At 41.3% G+C, this 15,978-nt stretch overlaps 1 protein-coding gene across 2 annotated transcripts; it reads right to left on the bottom strand.

Moving 5' to 3' along the window:
* Positions 1–1,415: 1,415 nt before the first annotated feature.
* On the bottom strand, positions 1,416–15,788 carry zranb1a (zinc finger, RAN-binding domain containing 1a). Of its 2 annotated transcripts, XM_020605119.1 has the most exons (11): positions 15,346–15,784; positions 14,938–15,043; positions 13,990–14,848; positions 10,830–11,017; positions 8,601–8,754; positions 7,646–7,717; positions 6,660–6,858; positions 5,891–6,011; positions 3,873–4,002; positions 2,483–2,709; positions 1,416–1,899 (listed from the first exon to the last, which is right to left on the bottom strand). In XM_020605119.1, exons 3-11 carry the CDS (start codon positions 14,819–14,821, stop codon positions 1,684–1,686), a joined length of 2,139 nt encoding a protein of 712 aa, XP_020460775.1. In that variant the 5' UTR covers positions 14,822–14,848; positions 14,938–15,043; positions 15,346–15,784; the 3' UTR covers positions 1,416–1,683. The 2 variants fall into 2 exon arrangements, with proteins under 2 accessions (XP_020460775.1, XP_020460776.1); XM_020605120.1 differs by lacking the exon at positions 14,938–15,043 and having other exon boundaries at positions 15,346–15,788.
* Positions 15,789–15,978: the final 190 nt, after the last annotated feature.

Here is a 15,978-nt window from a genome sequence, read left to right as displayed (position 1 = left end):
AGGATTCCCAGCTTGTCCAATCAATGTGTGAGCACTTGAGTGTGAATGGACAAGTAGTATGAAAGCCAGCATAATGCACAGAAATGCGCTGTACAAGAATAAGAAACATTATCTAGAAAACTCTCTTTCCGGACCAACAGCCTCTGTCTGCAGGTCCCGGATAAGACCCTCTCACCTGATGTGTGTCCCCTTTATAATCCCCCCCAGCACTCACCTGTACAAATGAATGGTAGCAAATGTGGGTTTGAAGTGTCCCAGTAAGCATGACATAAAGCCGTTCAGACACAGTTTCATGGATGGAGTCATGCTTCACAGTTTCCTTCTTAGGGGTTTTTGGGCAAGTTCTGTTGGAAGAAAGGTTGAATTCTTTCCTTCTTTGGTTGAATGGTGTTTGTATTTGTTTCTTGTACAAGGTGAACATTTAGCATTCAGTGCAGTTCAAATAAAAAGATAAGATTCTGAGAAAGAGCCTTCTCTACCAACTGCTGATTTGATCAATACTTTGTGTTCTGTTGTCAGCGCAGTAAGTTCATTTTCTGATGACACTTTTCTGTAATCTTACTGTATATGGTCTGTGTATCTTCCTCAGTTTTATCCTTTGTCACTGGGGGGCGCCAAAGAGGCAACAGATAACATAAAAAATATGGCAGCAGTAACTCGTGAAAATAAGCCACATTCAAACTAAACATTCAACACCAACAAAACAAGCTCTAAGGTGTAAGAATAATCTTAAAGCTTGTAATTAAATTAAGTGGAACAGGAAAATCAAAATTTAAAATCACACCTCTACACAATCACCTAGGGTGATTTAAACAGTAACTGCAAATATGGCAAGTTGGAAAGAGCAAACTAGTTAATTCTTAAGTTGATCCAAACATCACAAGAATGAGAAATGTGCTAACAAATGCAAAGGGCAACAAAGAGGATGCAAGTGAGTCAAATTTAATATTAATGCACTCTGTAGAAAAGAGGCAGGGTGTTTGGTTTTCTCTCTTCTCCACCGGCATCAACACCACCCGCTCTAAAATGACCATGAGCTAGTAAATCACACAAAAAAATGTCAGTAAACTTGAACATTTTCCCCTCCCCTCATAGAATGTAGGTATTATCTGTGCAAAATAAAATACTTCAAGAATGGGTCAAACAGAACACAGGTAAAACAGGGCAGAACAAAGGTATCATCTCTGCGTGCTAACGCTCCTAAAATAAATAAGTCAAACATCAGAAGGGGTGCGCAGTGGGATCAGCAATCAGGAAAACAGGTGCTCTTTAAGCATCAACATTCACACAAGCATTAACATCATCTGTTTTTAGCTAAACTTCTGTCAGGCAATCCTGTAAAAACGAGATTTACCATCTAGTGCAGCTTCAAGATTTCCTTAATAGTGTGGATGTTAAGTCAGCATCCATTCTTATATGCCCTGGTATTTCTACCAGGTCAAGATACTTTGATAAATGTGAAATCTGAGTATAGGAAGGCAAACTAAAAGGACTTGATGTGCTTTCATAGGAGCAGTAATCAGGGTTCTGTTTCTTGGTGCTGGTATGTTTTTTTTAATCCCCGTTACACAGCTCACAGAACACATGCATTATTACAAGATTTACATTTTGGAGAAAGGAAAAAAGAAATGTGTATAGTACGGTACTCTCCCAAAGCCTACAGTGTCCAGTCCCAAGCTCCCTTCACTCGTCATCATCCTCCTCCTCCTCACCGTCAGAGAGAGAGGCACAGGGGCGGGTCTGGCGGTATCTGTCCAGCCACTTCTCGACCATCTGGGTAACCAGGGGGTGGTTGCGATGGCGAGAGCTTTTCTGCATGGCTGCCAGCGTGCCTCCTTCTGTCACACAGCAGTCTAGCCATTCCCTTAGCAACTTCTCCTGCTGCTCCTCGTTGCCCATCTGAATTCACGACAAACATGTAGTTACTTGTTGGGTAACAAAATGGGGCATTTCGAAGGCATGAAACCATGAAACCACTGCTAACCAGTCATGTATCACAGCCTAAAACATCTACACCACAACTGCCTGCTCAAAGCAATTTGTTGTAACTTGACACCATGAGCTGCATGAAAAGCTGATTGTATATTTTGTTTGTATTGCCCACATTATCCATTATAGCCCACATTATTTTGGAGCATATTTGTTTAAACCTTACCCAAGGTATGTTGCATTTCCTGCTACACAAATCTACTATTATTATATACTTACTACAAGGTCAGTTGCACACAAATAATAAGTCCAATTTATCCTGACTCTAATATCATTCTAGGGCTGGACCTGACTAAGGATTGTCAGTCGACTATCAATCAGCTCTCTCACGTGACAATTTCTTCTTTTTCCTTCTCTCAGAAAATCAACAGACATGAATTGCAGCTGCATATGATGCAGTATTTAAATTGCAATGTCAACTAATGATTCGACTATTCAGCAGCCCTAATAAATTCCTCCAAAACAGACAAAACTTACAGTAGCAGAGCCCTACCTCTTGTGCAGACAGGAAGTGAATGTGCAGCAGTTTTCTCTCACTGTCCACCAAAGGTAAAGTTACAGTGACATCGTCGTCAGTATTGAGGTTGGCACCTGCACCGCGATTGTCATAGCCGTCGTTCTCCATCGCCACCAGGGCTGAGAAGTGGCCCCGTGTGTAGCCTAGAGCGATGGGGCTCTTCCAGCAGAAGCTCTGCTCCCATAACAGAGGCAGGTACACACCTGAACACATACAACACACATAAAGCCATTTAGACCAGGTGCCAGCTACAGTTGACCATGACACTGGAGTCACCTGGGAGGAGCAGGCCCTGTAGCAGTACTCTCAAATTACACTGTGTGAATTTAAGTCAGGCCAAGCGCCATATCAAATCTGACCTGATATCAGAAGTGGCTGTGTTTCAGCTGACTAGAAACAATTGGGTCATTGTGAGCAGCTCTGTGGTGCAGTCTGGAGCCCTGCTTCTTCAGGAACACTCCCCTCCCTCCACCCTGGCTTCTGTCAGACCCACTTCCTGGTCTAACACACACTACCAATCAGCAGATACTTGCAATGTAAGCTAAAGCTATGACTCCAGTACTACACCCATTCCAGTTATTGTCTGGTTAAAATGTTCTGCCTGACTGTACACCGATTTGAATGGATATGAACCGAGTCAGAGGTTTTATCTAAATTAAAGGCAGGGTAAATCAAAAATCAGTGTTTTGTTTCTAAACACATTATATGTTAGAAAGTTAGACCGTTTCATCACTTTTGAGTTCAGGATTTTTTTGATTTTGAAAGCAAATTTTATATACTTGGGATCTTTTTAAATCATTCAAATTTGACTAGGTGGTTAATAACATCTTCCTGTGGTGTGACAAACTCAGAAAACATTTATTTCTGCTTTACAGGCTGTGCAACAGACTAATATGTAATATGTTACATAGTGCCTCCACATTCTAGCTGTGCTTAGATTTTATATACAACTCAGGCTTATTCAAAGTCATAAAGAGCCTATCAGCAAGAGTCAAGGACCTTTATGAATGTTCCAGTGTAGGTGGAAAGGGGTAGAATCCTAAGGCAAACTTAATTAATGGCTTTTAGAAATACAATCAATACACTGAATTTGAATTGTAAAAAAGAAAACAGCTGATTTTTGAGACACCTGCATTCAGCTGGCAACTCAGAAATTAGATGTCAACAGTTATAGGAACTATATCTTCAGTAGAAAGTAGCTTCAATGAAAATGGCTCCTGTAAAGGTATCTGGATGCCAAAAGAGTCAGTGTACTTGGGATGAACAGGTTTTAAAGAATAACTCAGGAGTAAAATGTTCTCGTACAAACATTCAAATAAATATTTTAATATTTAAATTTTGCAGGTTTATCTAAACACTGTCTCACCTTGAAAACGAGTGTATCCTAACGTTTCCCCACGGAAATTTTTGTAGTATTTCACTCCGTAGACTATGATCGGCCTGCGAAGAATGTGTGCAAGAACAAAAATGTGTGTTTGCTCCAGGCTGGCCCCGGGCTGAGTGGAGGAGGAAGAGAAAGAGAAGCAGACACACACAAACAAAGTAGTTGTAAGCACATACAGTACCCAAAAATGTACATTCAATATTAATAGAACTAAAAATAGTGGCGAAAGCTGACACTCAAGTGCTGCGATCATATTGCAAAACAGACTGTCCTGCACACTGTGAACCTGGAATACTGCACCTCCATGCCACCAGAATCGGAAAGTAACTACGAACATTTACTCATGTACTGTATTTAAGTACAGTTGTGAGGTATCTGTACTTGAGTGTTTTAATTTTCTGCTACTTGATATATCAACTTCACTACATTTTAGAGAAAAATATTGTATTTTTTTCCCTCACTACATTTGATTGGTTTAATTACTGGTTATTTTTCTGAATTAGATTAATAAAACTAAATACAGTCTAATCATAAGACTTCATCGCTCCTCGGTGGGACATTCATAAACTGCCCAGCAGTATGTAAGGTATTTCAAATTATAAGCATACAAGTTAAAATAGCTGCACCTTTACCGGCTGTAACATTAAATGTGATGTACACAATAATGCATCAGTAATTATACAATAATTATACAATACAATAACAGAACTGAGCTGTTCGGCATAATGAACACATTTACTTTTAGTATTTTTGAAACATTTTGAAATCAGGATTTTTACTTGTAACAAAGTATTTTTACACTATGGCATTGCTACTTTTGAGTCTTCCACCATCTGAATAGGCAGAAAGCTGATTACACACAGTAACTGCCTGTGAATATAGAACAGCTCCAGTGACATTTCATGTTAAAAGGGGCCTTCAAAGTCACCCGCATTTAAGCACTGGTCTCATCTCTCCGCCACTGTCAAAACCACAGACGAGACTGCTGCACTGTAGCATTTGCTTATACTGCAGACGGAGTGGCTCTGTGAGTTAAATGCATGTAATCCCAAGGTCACATGTTGGGAAGGAGTGCTGCTTCAGCAGGCATGCCAGCCAAGCAGATGGGCTGTCTGTCAATCTTCAACTTCAGCTTAGTGTGATCTGTAATAATTGCATATGCCCTCCCCCTGTCGTTCACACACAACCTATCATCTACAGAGCTACTCTTCGAAATGCCTCCCATTCAGTTCAAAGCACGTCACTTTATTAGTATAAAAGTGAATGAACAACACCGCAAAGCTAAACATCAACAGGGATACATGCCAAGTATTGAACTGCCTTCAACTTAATGTGCATTCATCAGTGTGTTGAAAGTGGGGCATCTTTGCAATTACAATTTGGTTTTCACACTCAGACTTTTTAAAGTATTATTACCTTTTTACCACAGTTGACATGTGTATATGGATCATACAATTCAGATACATCTCTCAGTCATTCTCTTAGGGCTTCAGCATGTTCCAAATCAAACTGAGTTTCGTGTTTGTTCAACGGTTGCATACAAAGCTGTGAAGACATAACATCTGGGGCTCTGTCTGATTAACTTCTTTGTAAAATGACAGCACCAAGACTGTGGCTCTTGGTGCAGCGATGGGAACATAACCCTAAACTGAAATGCAAAACAGCCATGGCTGCTATGAAAAAATTCCACAAGATGCTTTTCAATAGAAGGAGGTAAACTCCCTGCATTTCTAAATGTGCACCTGGCATTTTAATGCTCTTCTAAAACAAGCTACAGCTGAAAAATAATATTTGATTTTCCAACAACTAAAAACAGACAAAACCTTTTGTGAGAATACATCAATTGATGTACTGCATTTACCAACTTCTGTTTCCTCACATTTATGACGCTTGCATACTGCCTTTACAGACCGACCACACAATAGTGGGCCATTTTGTCTTATGACTGATAGCAAACTAGAGGAAGGAAGGAAGGAAGGCAGAAGGAACCTTATAATTACCTGGCTGGCCAAAGACAGGATGAAGGCCCAGTCTTCCTGCCACTGCTCCTCTCTCAGGGAGAAATGCAAACCAAAGCTCTGCGAGTACCACGACTCCCACTCCTTCCAGCGGGTGTAAAACCTTAAAAAAAAAATTTAAAAAGTTATACATTACGCTATTTTTAAAGTTCACAACTCAGGTTTATTCTGCATTGTAGTAGTTTATCACCTGCACTAAAAGTTAGTCTATTCTACAAAGTATCTCAACAACTAGATTTCTTCCAGTACAAAGCAGCTGTATGGCAAGCAAACATAACATTCATAAAACCATTTTTATGTCAAAATCAACTACAAAGCATAACAAAGACCTTAGAAACACTAAATTTGGATCATACAAGCTAAAACATTTAAGACGTGTAAAGAAACCTGGTTATATACTGTAAAACATCAAAAAGAACAACATCTCTTTCATCACTCACTTTTACTACTGCCTGTATTTGACTGTTAGAAAAGTATGTAAATATCCTGATGAAATGCTTCTACAGTGAGCTTCCTAGTCAAATGATCAAGCCACTAACCAGCCAGCAGGGCATGAGTACACTGGTTATCCACTGGCTGCAGACAACCAGGAAAACCTTTACTGGAGGATTTGTGTATTTATGTAATGATATACATACTTCAATAGTTACAACAGTGACAGAAAAAAACCCAGACAGCAATGGTATACTTAAATTTCTGACTCAAAGGTCTTTTAGTGTACAATTAAAAACACTTTGGCACAGAGTCTCACCAATGAGAGCAGTCATGCAGGCTGTCGTGGAGAGTCTTGCGGAGGACAGAGTCCTTATCGTAGATGCCCCAGGTGGCCTGTAGAACAGAGTCCAACAAACAGTCTCCCGCTGTGCGGTTCCACAAGGCGTACAGACGACTGTCCAGACGCGTGCCCAGCTCCAGAGACCAGTTGATGATGGGAGATTCCTCTTCTAACTCTATACACAGAGAGAGACAAGACAAAATGCACTGATGTGGGCTGAGTGCACCAAAACAAGAACAAGTTCCTTTAAGGCCATTTTTTGTCAAACTCTGTAGTAAAAGCAACTAAGGAAACTTCAAGAGACAAAACCAAGATTTGAGAATTGAAGATTTACTGCTGCAGTTAGCCATTATGTGAAACTGGATTGAATAACCTACTTTTCAGCATTTGTCCTTTCCTCCTGAAACATTATTAAACAGACCTTTATAAATTCCTTGGCTACTTACTATACAAAACCAAAAACCTACACCAGTTCTCCCCACTGTGTGGGAGGTAAACTAGACAGAGGGTGAAGTAGGAGGTTGTGAGCAGGTTGGAAAAGAGCAGATGTTGGTTTTTAGACACAAGCGCCTTTGACAGTACATTACAAATCACAGGTATCCATAAGCAAACACAAGAACCTGTGACTGGACGTAGATTTATTTAACCTTTATTTAACCAGCAGAATCTCATTTGGGCTAAAAAGAGTGTCCTGATAAGTTAAAACAGACTGAGGACATGTGCAGATACTAGGGCCCTGTCCACATGTACACAGGCATTTTTAAAAGTGTAGCTTTTCTATGCGTTTTCACCTTTCATCCACATGCAAACGTTGTTTTAGGTCACAAAAAACTGAGCTTTTGGAAAACTCCAGCCAAGGTGAAAGATATTTAGAAACTCTATTTTCAGTGTTGCCACGTAGACAGGGAAAACCCATGTCCGTGTAGCCTAGGCCTAGATATGAATATGAATAATCTTGGTACCTTTCTGCACATCTCGATCCAACACCTCATCAAACAGCTTCTGTTGGACAGTAGGTGGCAGGTCCTCTATATCTGCAAAGACATGCAAGATATTATGTTTTCCTGTCATTTCTAGCCTAATGGTGCAACAGAATCACTATAGCGATGACACACAGAGGGGATGTTCTTTGCAATTCCATTTACTGCCTTACATTCTGTCAACGGCACACTGTAAATACGAGCTCTGTACAGCATGTTTTGTGTTTCTGTGCATATTGAACTGTGCACACACAAAGCCAGAACACTGGTGGTTATTCTTTGGCTCAATAGAAAATGGCACTGGCTTTGTCTGAAAGAGAGACAGAAACAGAGAGAGAGTGCCCTACAGCTGAGCTGGGACCAAATCCAGATCGTAAAGAAATACTTGGCATAACGCACACGTAAAACAAATCTAATCTATCAGTGAAGCCTACATAAGCTTTCATCCCAACTGGTAGTTCTGAAAAGCAAAGTGCATGTAATTTCAGCAAAGACATTACACCACAGGGACAGGACACTGAGCTGCTGTTTCTCTGAGCAGGGCTGCAAAATAAGCCTGGGTGCCACTCTGAGTTTTCCAGTGAGACAGGGAAAACCATGCTCAAAATTAGACGAATTTTGCAAATGAGCATGCAATTTAAGCACAGACATCTCCTCACTCTACCCTGCACCCCAAAGAACTTGTAATATTCAGTGTCAATCAGAAGACAAGTCTTAAGACTGGTAACTTGTAATATTCAATCAGAAGACAAGTCTTAAGACTGGTTGGAGTGGAGACTTCATTTGGGGTGCTTATTGAAACTACAAGAAAAAAAAAATTCTGGCAATGGAGGGTTGAGTAAAGATGTGCTTGATTATACACATGCAAAGAAGCCCAACGAGTAACGAGTAAAGGTCAAGCTCAGCAAGAACTTAAGTGAAACCCGTAGATACATACCTGCAGGCAGGGTAAAGGTGACCAGGTCAGTGAGGAAGTAACAGGTGAAGTCTCCCTTGCGTTGACGTAGTGATGCTGCAATCTCCCTCCGGATTTGCTCAGTCAGCTCGGGACACACCATGGAGGGGATGCATTTAGCTGCCTGCTGATTCACCTTAAAAGGCATACACACAGATTCATTGGAATTAGTGTTGCACGATATACCGGTAAATACACACACACAAATATGGACATGAAAGACATGCAATTAGGAAAGTAAGAGATTATTTATGAGGATGGGCAACATGGACAAACCTCGTCAAAACTTTTAATACATTTGACCTTTGAGGCAAATATGTGATTGAGTGTGTAAATAAAATTGACTTGACTAATAATTAACAGCCTTATATGAATTAGCATTTTATGATTATTAATGAAATTGGCATATTCAGGATAAATCCATATTTATGATTTGCTAGAAACTGCGTGGTCAATGCCCAGCATGTGATATCTTGCATCAAACCAAGCACCCCCGCTCCCTTGCGTTAACAAAGAGCAGAAACCAGTAAAATGTGTCCCTATACAGCCGGTGGAAAACAAATTTTGTCATCTTTAATCTCCGATCTGGGGGAGGATGATATCTCCCCATTCCCTGGCTCCCCTGCCATATCATTTGTGAAGTAACTCACTAGGCGGATAGCATTAAGGGCCCTGTCTAAGGGCCCAAGCTGATTCTGTGCCCTGACAGTGAATTGAACCCCAACCTGCCATACCAATGTCAGTAGTGTTACCCGCTGAGCTATCCACCAGCTGTATAAGGACATATTTAGAACTTTTACTGGTTTCTGCTATTGGTGACTTTGGTAGATGAGGTTGGGGTTTGATGCTCTGTCAAGGAACAGTAGCAGCATGGGCCCTAGCAGGGAGATGGATGTCTTGCATCAAACCAAGCATCCCCTTTTCCGTGCTTCAATTTTCAAATATATACACCAATTAACCACAACACAATAGGCACTGACAGGTGAAGTGGATGCCAAAGCTCTGTGATGAGGTTGACCTACTGTAGATTAAACTTTTAAATTTCATTCATCATTTTCAAAAGATTCCATATTGTTTGAATCTTTGTTAAAATGGCTGAAAATGAGAACCATTGTACATTTGTCACTATGAAGACAAACAATCAGCAGCTATAGTGGTGATATCACACCTAGAGTGGGGAGGCTGCTGAATTTGTCTACAAAATGATCTCCAACTTGTCTTCAGTTTTCACTCCTTTTACATATGTGTATCACTAAAAGGGTAGACAAATCCAGGCTTTCAGACAGTACAACTGTTGAAGCAAACAGATTCACACAAAATGCTCTGTGAATGTCAGAGTAACACGAGTTCCAGTCAACTGCCACATTGACTTTTAAGTACACTGTATTAGGCAGGTGGTCATAATGTTTTGGCTGATTGGTGTCCAAGTATTTAAAACATAAGACTGTGATAAAACTATAGCAAAACTATTCAGTGTCATTTATTGTCACATGACAAATTTTGAGCCACAACATCTATCTTCAGACTGTTTCATGACATGATTAAAAGGAAACATCAATATAATAAAATCATCCAGTTTTATTTATGTAGATGTGCAATATTATATGTATTTGTCATATTGACAATTAACTCTGCCATACACAGTGAAAAGGCCATCTTTCTCCTCCAACCTTAGTGACTTGTTTCAGTCTGCCTTTCCCAAATGTTGCTTGACCTCCTTGCAAACAACATCAGCTCTGACATCATGTCCATTAGGAACCAGTAACAGGACTGTAGCCAGGCTAATCCTGCACCTAATCTTCAAAGTGCACTTTGTCCGTAATTGTAGGCATTACAGGCATCTGCTCTCGCATGAAACAATTATAAACTAATGTGAGAAAGAGAAGTTCAGAACAGCATCAAAATTACAGGAACACCTCCGACTTCCTGTTGGGTAATATGACCAATTTAGATAATGAGACTTTGTATAATGCACTCCTATGAAGGAAGTCACATGATAACTGGCAAGTACTGCTTTTTTTATGAGATGTTTAATTTTCAGGAGTCTTCTTAAAGAAAAATTCTGTCACAGCTACTGATTCTGCTGCTTGGTGTAACAGAACAACCCAATAAGCTCATAGTGCATTTCTGGGGCCACCTGCACAAAGATGATGGTGTAGCTTTTATTCCAGAGAGGTGTTTCAGAGAAACAAGATATTTTAGCACACTTACCTCTGTTAGCAGGATGGCTAGCATGTCCTGCCTCTGGAAGCGAATGGCCAGATGGACCAGGGTGAAGCCTACATCAAATGCTGAGGACCGGTTGAGGAGTTGCACCTCGTCAGCAGTGAGTTGCCGGGCAATGTCACCTCCGGATGACTTGTAGGCCTCCACTGCCGCCAGGTCTCCATCCACCACGCCTGTAGCAGAAGCAGGAAGGAAGATCACAAAATAAAAAACAAATGCAAAAATAGACCATTGCTGCAATTTACTGGTGTGACTGCTTTTCCAGGAATTTATGTACACAGGCTATTAAATTCAGATGGAAGTTTAATCATCTACATTGTGTACATTCTGTGTTTAACAAAGAAGGAAGAGTGCAGCACAGAAAAACAATTCACATTCAGCAGCTGCACACACACCCCTTGCTGTCATCACAAGGCATATATAAACTCAGTTTATTAGTCATGCAATTTATATCAATGATGGTAGACTAAACTTTAGAAACATCACCGCATAATAATGCTTTCAGAGCTATGGAACACCACCTCTAAACCTGTAGTTTTTAATTTCATGACTTGTATTAGACCGCATTAGTTTTAGCTAGGTGTATCGAATAAATTGGCAAATGATATATGAATCTGCTACAGCAAATACTAATGCTTCTTATTCAAGCATGTCTACAAAGTAAAATTAACATAGAATAGGAATCCTTTTAAAACAGACCAATGCTTCACAAATGGATTAGACTGGATTTTGGAGCAGCTCCAAACCAATGCCCTTGCTTATAAATCGAACCAGACAGGTTACAATGCTTAAAGAACGAATAACAGAAAAAAAAAAAGTCAATCAAACTGAGCCAACACATCATACCTTTCCTGCCACAAGCCATAATATTAAAATCCAGGAGAAATTTGAATAACAAATTCATCTAGAGAAAAGGCAAAAAGAATTCAGAGTGAAGAGAGAGCCCTAGCACCTGATGATGATGATCCACAGTTCATATGACCTCTAGATGTAGCCACTTGCTAACCCAGTATGAGAACAGTTGGAGCACTATCAAGCTACTACACAAGAACAGACCAGTGTAGCTAGCTTGTCATGCAGAGCTACAATATGTCAGACAGGGGAACAGTCTGTGCAGATTAGTGTCTGTCCCCTACGCAACATCTGTTATGAGCGAAAAGAGCAGCAGCAGCTAGGTAGCACAGTGAACACTGAAGGGTGGGTTAATTTTAACAGACTGAGGACAGTTACCTTTAAAGAACCTGGACTGTAAAGGGCCATGAAAGCCTGTTTTTGCTGTCATGCATGCTGGAAAATATTTTGCAAAAACAGATCCAGAAGTAGATGCTGACTCAAAGCAAGCTGAGCTCCTCCGGAGTGTTTTTACAATCATTACATAAACTACCCACAACATCAAACTATAAACATGATAATGTATGTTTTAACTAACATCATCTGCAACTGAAAGACTCGACAGTTGGTCTTTAAATGAAATAAAAGAACAATACTACACAAACAGAAGCCGCTTCCTTTTGTGCAGAAGTAGAATTGATGCAATCATCCAAATTTGGCCCAAATATAGAGCTCTAAAAAACAGACCAGAAACAAGAGGCAACAGTTAAGTGAGAGAAAGCTGTGCGACATAAGGAAGTGCTTGGCCTGGCCATAATGTACTGTTAGTCTCATGCACTTCCTCCATCCATTGACAAACACGTCAAAGAGCCCAACTGTAGCACATATAACATAACAGAAATGAGTCAACTGACATGAATCAAATTGCACCAAAGCACTAAGAATTTAATCAAAAGGGAGTTAAATGTCTGGAAAAAAAAAGGTCTCACTGCGACTTCAGAGTAATGTTCCCTATTCCTTAATAACAAGTTGTAGAGGGCAGTTAGTGCAAAGGTCAGGAGGATGCTGATCATGTGCTGCCATCGTGCTTTTTTTGTTGACTAGTATTCATGGGTTGTCAAGGCTATTTTAGCCTCCCGCGTGCCCTCACTCTGCACACAAACACCTCTGTTTACAGGGCAAGTTGGCTGCAAGCCAAGAGCGTCTCTGGTCCATGGGCTCCACTCTCACTGCTGTGCCCAGACGGCCCATTCATCCCCACCGGCTGGGAAGCACTCACACTCTCTCAGTTTCTCAAAGACACTCTCAGTGGCAGCTAAGGGGTTCAGTAATGAGTTGTATCAAATTCCCACTAGCTGTTCATCTTTATTATGCTGCCATTCAGCATCGTTTATGCTATGTTGATAATGAATATCTCATTACAGTGGACATTTCCACCTGAAGGCACCACCTAGTTAAAACACTACACAGACCTTACCAGCCCCAGGTTTCACAAAATTGCTGTTTTACTCAAATATTTACAGTCTAAACAATGATACATGTTGACACCCATTAATAAAACACCAAGCAGATCACACTACTATGCAACAATTGCAGGGTGAGTCACCATTTACGTTGTAGTAAACTAAGCAAAAACTAAATGTTCTGCCATTGGGACAAACAACATAACTGTTGCCCCTGACTGGACTATCTCACTCTGTCATCACTCAGCATGACATCATTGAAGGAAACAAAAAGGTAGTGTCACAATTTTAGTGCTGTTAGAAGGAAAAAATGGGAGAAGGGTCCTGTGAAGCAATATCTATTTTATTTTCATCCATCCATTTTCTAAACCGCTTAGTCCCAAAAGGGTCGCAGGGCTAACACACAGACGAACTCACACACACAATCACTCCAACGGGCAATTTAGAGACACCAGTCAACCTAAGCTGCATGTCTTTGGACTGTGGGAGGAAGTCGGAGCACCCGGAGAGAACCCATGCAAACTCCGCACAGAAAGGCCCCGGGTCGGCCGGGGCTCGAACCTGGAACCTTCTCGCTGTGAGGCAACAGCGCTAACCACCACCACACCACGTGCTGCCTTTTTATTTTCAATATTGAGTAATACACTTTTTTTTTTCAATTTAGTCTAGAAAGTACCAAAACATGTTGAAAACAACATCACATGTTCCCAGATCCCACTGTGATGACTTTACATTGCCTGTTTATTCCAACCAACAGTCCGAAACCCAAAAATAGTAGATTCTGCGGCTTGACTAATCATTTAATCACTTTATCCTTCATAGAAATGGCATGTAGTAAGATAACAACTCACCAGCACATGCATGTAGGAACAGTAAATCTGTTTTCCTCATTCGGTTTCTAATCTGCTTTAGCTTCTTGAAGTCAACCTCTTGCTCCTCTTTGCTGCCCATGGCTCCAGCTGCAAGCTCTATCCTCTGGAAGTCCATTTTCACATTGTCTTCTTTCTTGGGCATAGGAGGGGACCGCCTCTGGTCTTGGCTTCCACTGCAGCTGCTTGTCCACCAGGTCCCGTCCTGCTCATTTATCATGGGTGACGGCTCTACAGACTCAGCCAGCTCTATGGCTTCCTGGTTGTTGGGCTTGGGGTGATTACACACCACACACTTTGTAGTTTTGGGCCAGTTCTGGTAAGTGCATGCTGCGCATGTCCAGTGCTGCTGGTGGGTGTTGAGTCTGTTTCTGTCATTGTACTCCTCACAGGTGTCCATAGGAGAGTGAAGACCGGGGCGACAGCCTGCATTGGACCCTGACGTCTGAGGGAATTCAGTAGGGCTACTGGTCCTCGGGTGCTGATATAAACACTGCGTGCAACGGGCGGTCCGCGGCCAGTTCGGGTAGGTGCACATCTGGCAGGACCATTTGTTAGCAATTTCAGCCATGCTCACTGACCTAACTCTTGGCCTAGCACTGGAATCAGGGCAGATGAGGAGGCTGCTGCCGTTCTCAGTTCTGGGAGGGTCCCATTCCAGACTGGAGCCCAGATCAGGGCTGTTCTTGTAAGGTTCCTCTGTGATGATGGCACCTCTGGATCTTTGCGCACGGCACATAGTGCACTTGATTGCAGATGGCCAGTTTTCGTAGGTGCAGTAGTCACAGGCCCACTTCACCTTCTGATCCGTCATGGTGGATGGTCACTTCGGCTGGTCAATCTGTGGTAATAAATCCAGTTAGATATGAGGCAAAAATGCTTAATCGAAAACTTAAAAACACGATAAACGGGCGTTGTGTTTTACTTAACGTTAACACCAAATCAAGTGTCTTCACGATGTTACTCCATGTATATGTTCCAGCAGGTTGTAAACCAACGTAACATCTGTTCGGGGATCTTCAAACACACTGGCTTCCTGAGATTGTGGTGTGATTTAAAAAAGAAAAAATAACTTGCTTGTTCACGGTTCTTTATCACTCTCAATACAGAGCATGGCCCACAGTCTGGCTTTAATTCACATGAGTAGTGGATTTCTTGCTTATGAATGTAAATAATCTTCAGTCTTAGTGTTCACTTGCTAGCTGGGAAGCTAAACACCTAGCATACACAGCTAACATCAATTTCAACAGTTAACGAAAACGTCTTAAAAAGTAACGTTACAATCATGGAACATTACATTATACGGCATATATGAGGCAAAATGTGTCAAACTCTTACCGTTTGGCGACTGTGCTCGTCTCTCAAGTGCTGTGGAAAACCACAACAAACCCTTCTTCTCCAGACCCCCCTTCTTCTCCTCCTCCTCCTCCTCCTCCTCCTGCCCTATCAAGCTTTTCCCAATCAGTTTTATTTAGACCCCTTTGGTCACTCACATGTTTACCATAACAAACACATTAACCTCTCGCTGAATAAACCACGTCTTGACAACGCCTCTCTCTGTGCTCCCCGAATCATGATATAAATCCACGACGCTACATCGCGTCAGTGTTGTTTAATGGCGGCGACACAGAGACAAATAAGTAGCAGAGCCTAAATAAACGCTAGGCTGCTTTCGTCACCAATCATCTGGCCCAGCGCTCAATGCCATTGGATGAAAGGAAAGCACTCCGATACCTTCCTGTGCTATCGGAAATATTACAATGCCCTAGGAATTAACTGGTTTTGAAGAACTGGGAGATTTGACGTTCAGGAGCACACAGAGGTTTAATGTTACTCAAATGCTTTTCCAGTTTGCTGAGATTTTAAGTCCATCATAGTTTGTACTCTGAAGCACAACATTTTAATATTATTAAAAACACTTAGATGTGGGACGTTTGACCACGCAATTCCGAAATATCAGAGCTTAATAAA

Source organism: Monopterus albus, unplaced genomic scaffold (genome assembly GCF_001952655.1).
Source record: "Monopterus albus unplaced genomic scaffold, M_albus_1.0 scaffold69.1, whole genome shotgun sequence".
Taxonomy (NCBI): domain Eukaryota; kingdom Metazoa; phylum Chordata; class Actinopteri; order Synbranchiformes; family Synbranchidae; genus Monopterus; species Monopterus albus.
The sequence above is the reverse complement of the archived record's forward strand: the minus strand, read 5'-3'. Positions and strand labels throughout refer to the sequence as shown.

What these genes read in the sequence shown, in the direction of transcription:
- zranb1a (XM_020605120.1), bottom strand. Translation starts at nt 14,821, where the DNA reads ATGACGGATCAGAAGGTGAAGTGGGCCTGTGACTACTGCACCTACGAA. An exon ending in TCCTGTCTTTGGCCAGCCAG is followed by an intron (nt 4,003 to 5,890) that starts GTAATTATAAGG and finishes TCCTCCACTCAG; the next exon opens with CCCGGGGCCAGCCTGGAGCA. An exon ending in ACTTCCTGTCTGCACAAGAG is followed by an intron (nt 1,900 to 2,482) that starts GTAGGGCTCTGC and finishes TCGTGAATTCAG; the next exon opens with ATGGGCAACGAGGAGCAGCA.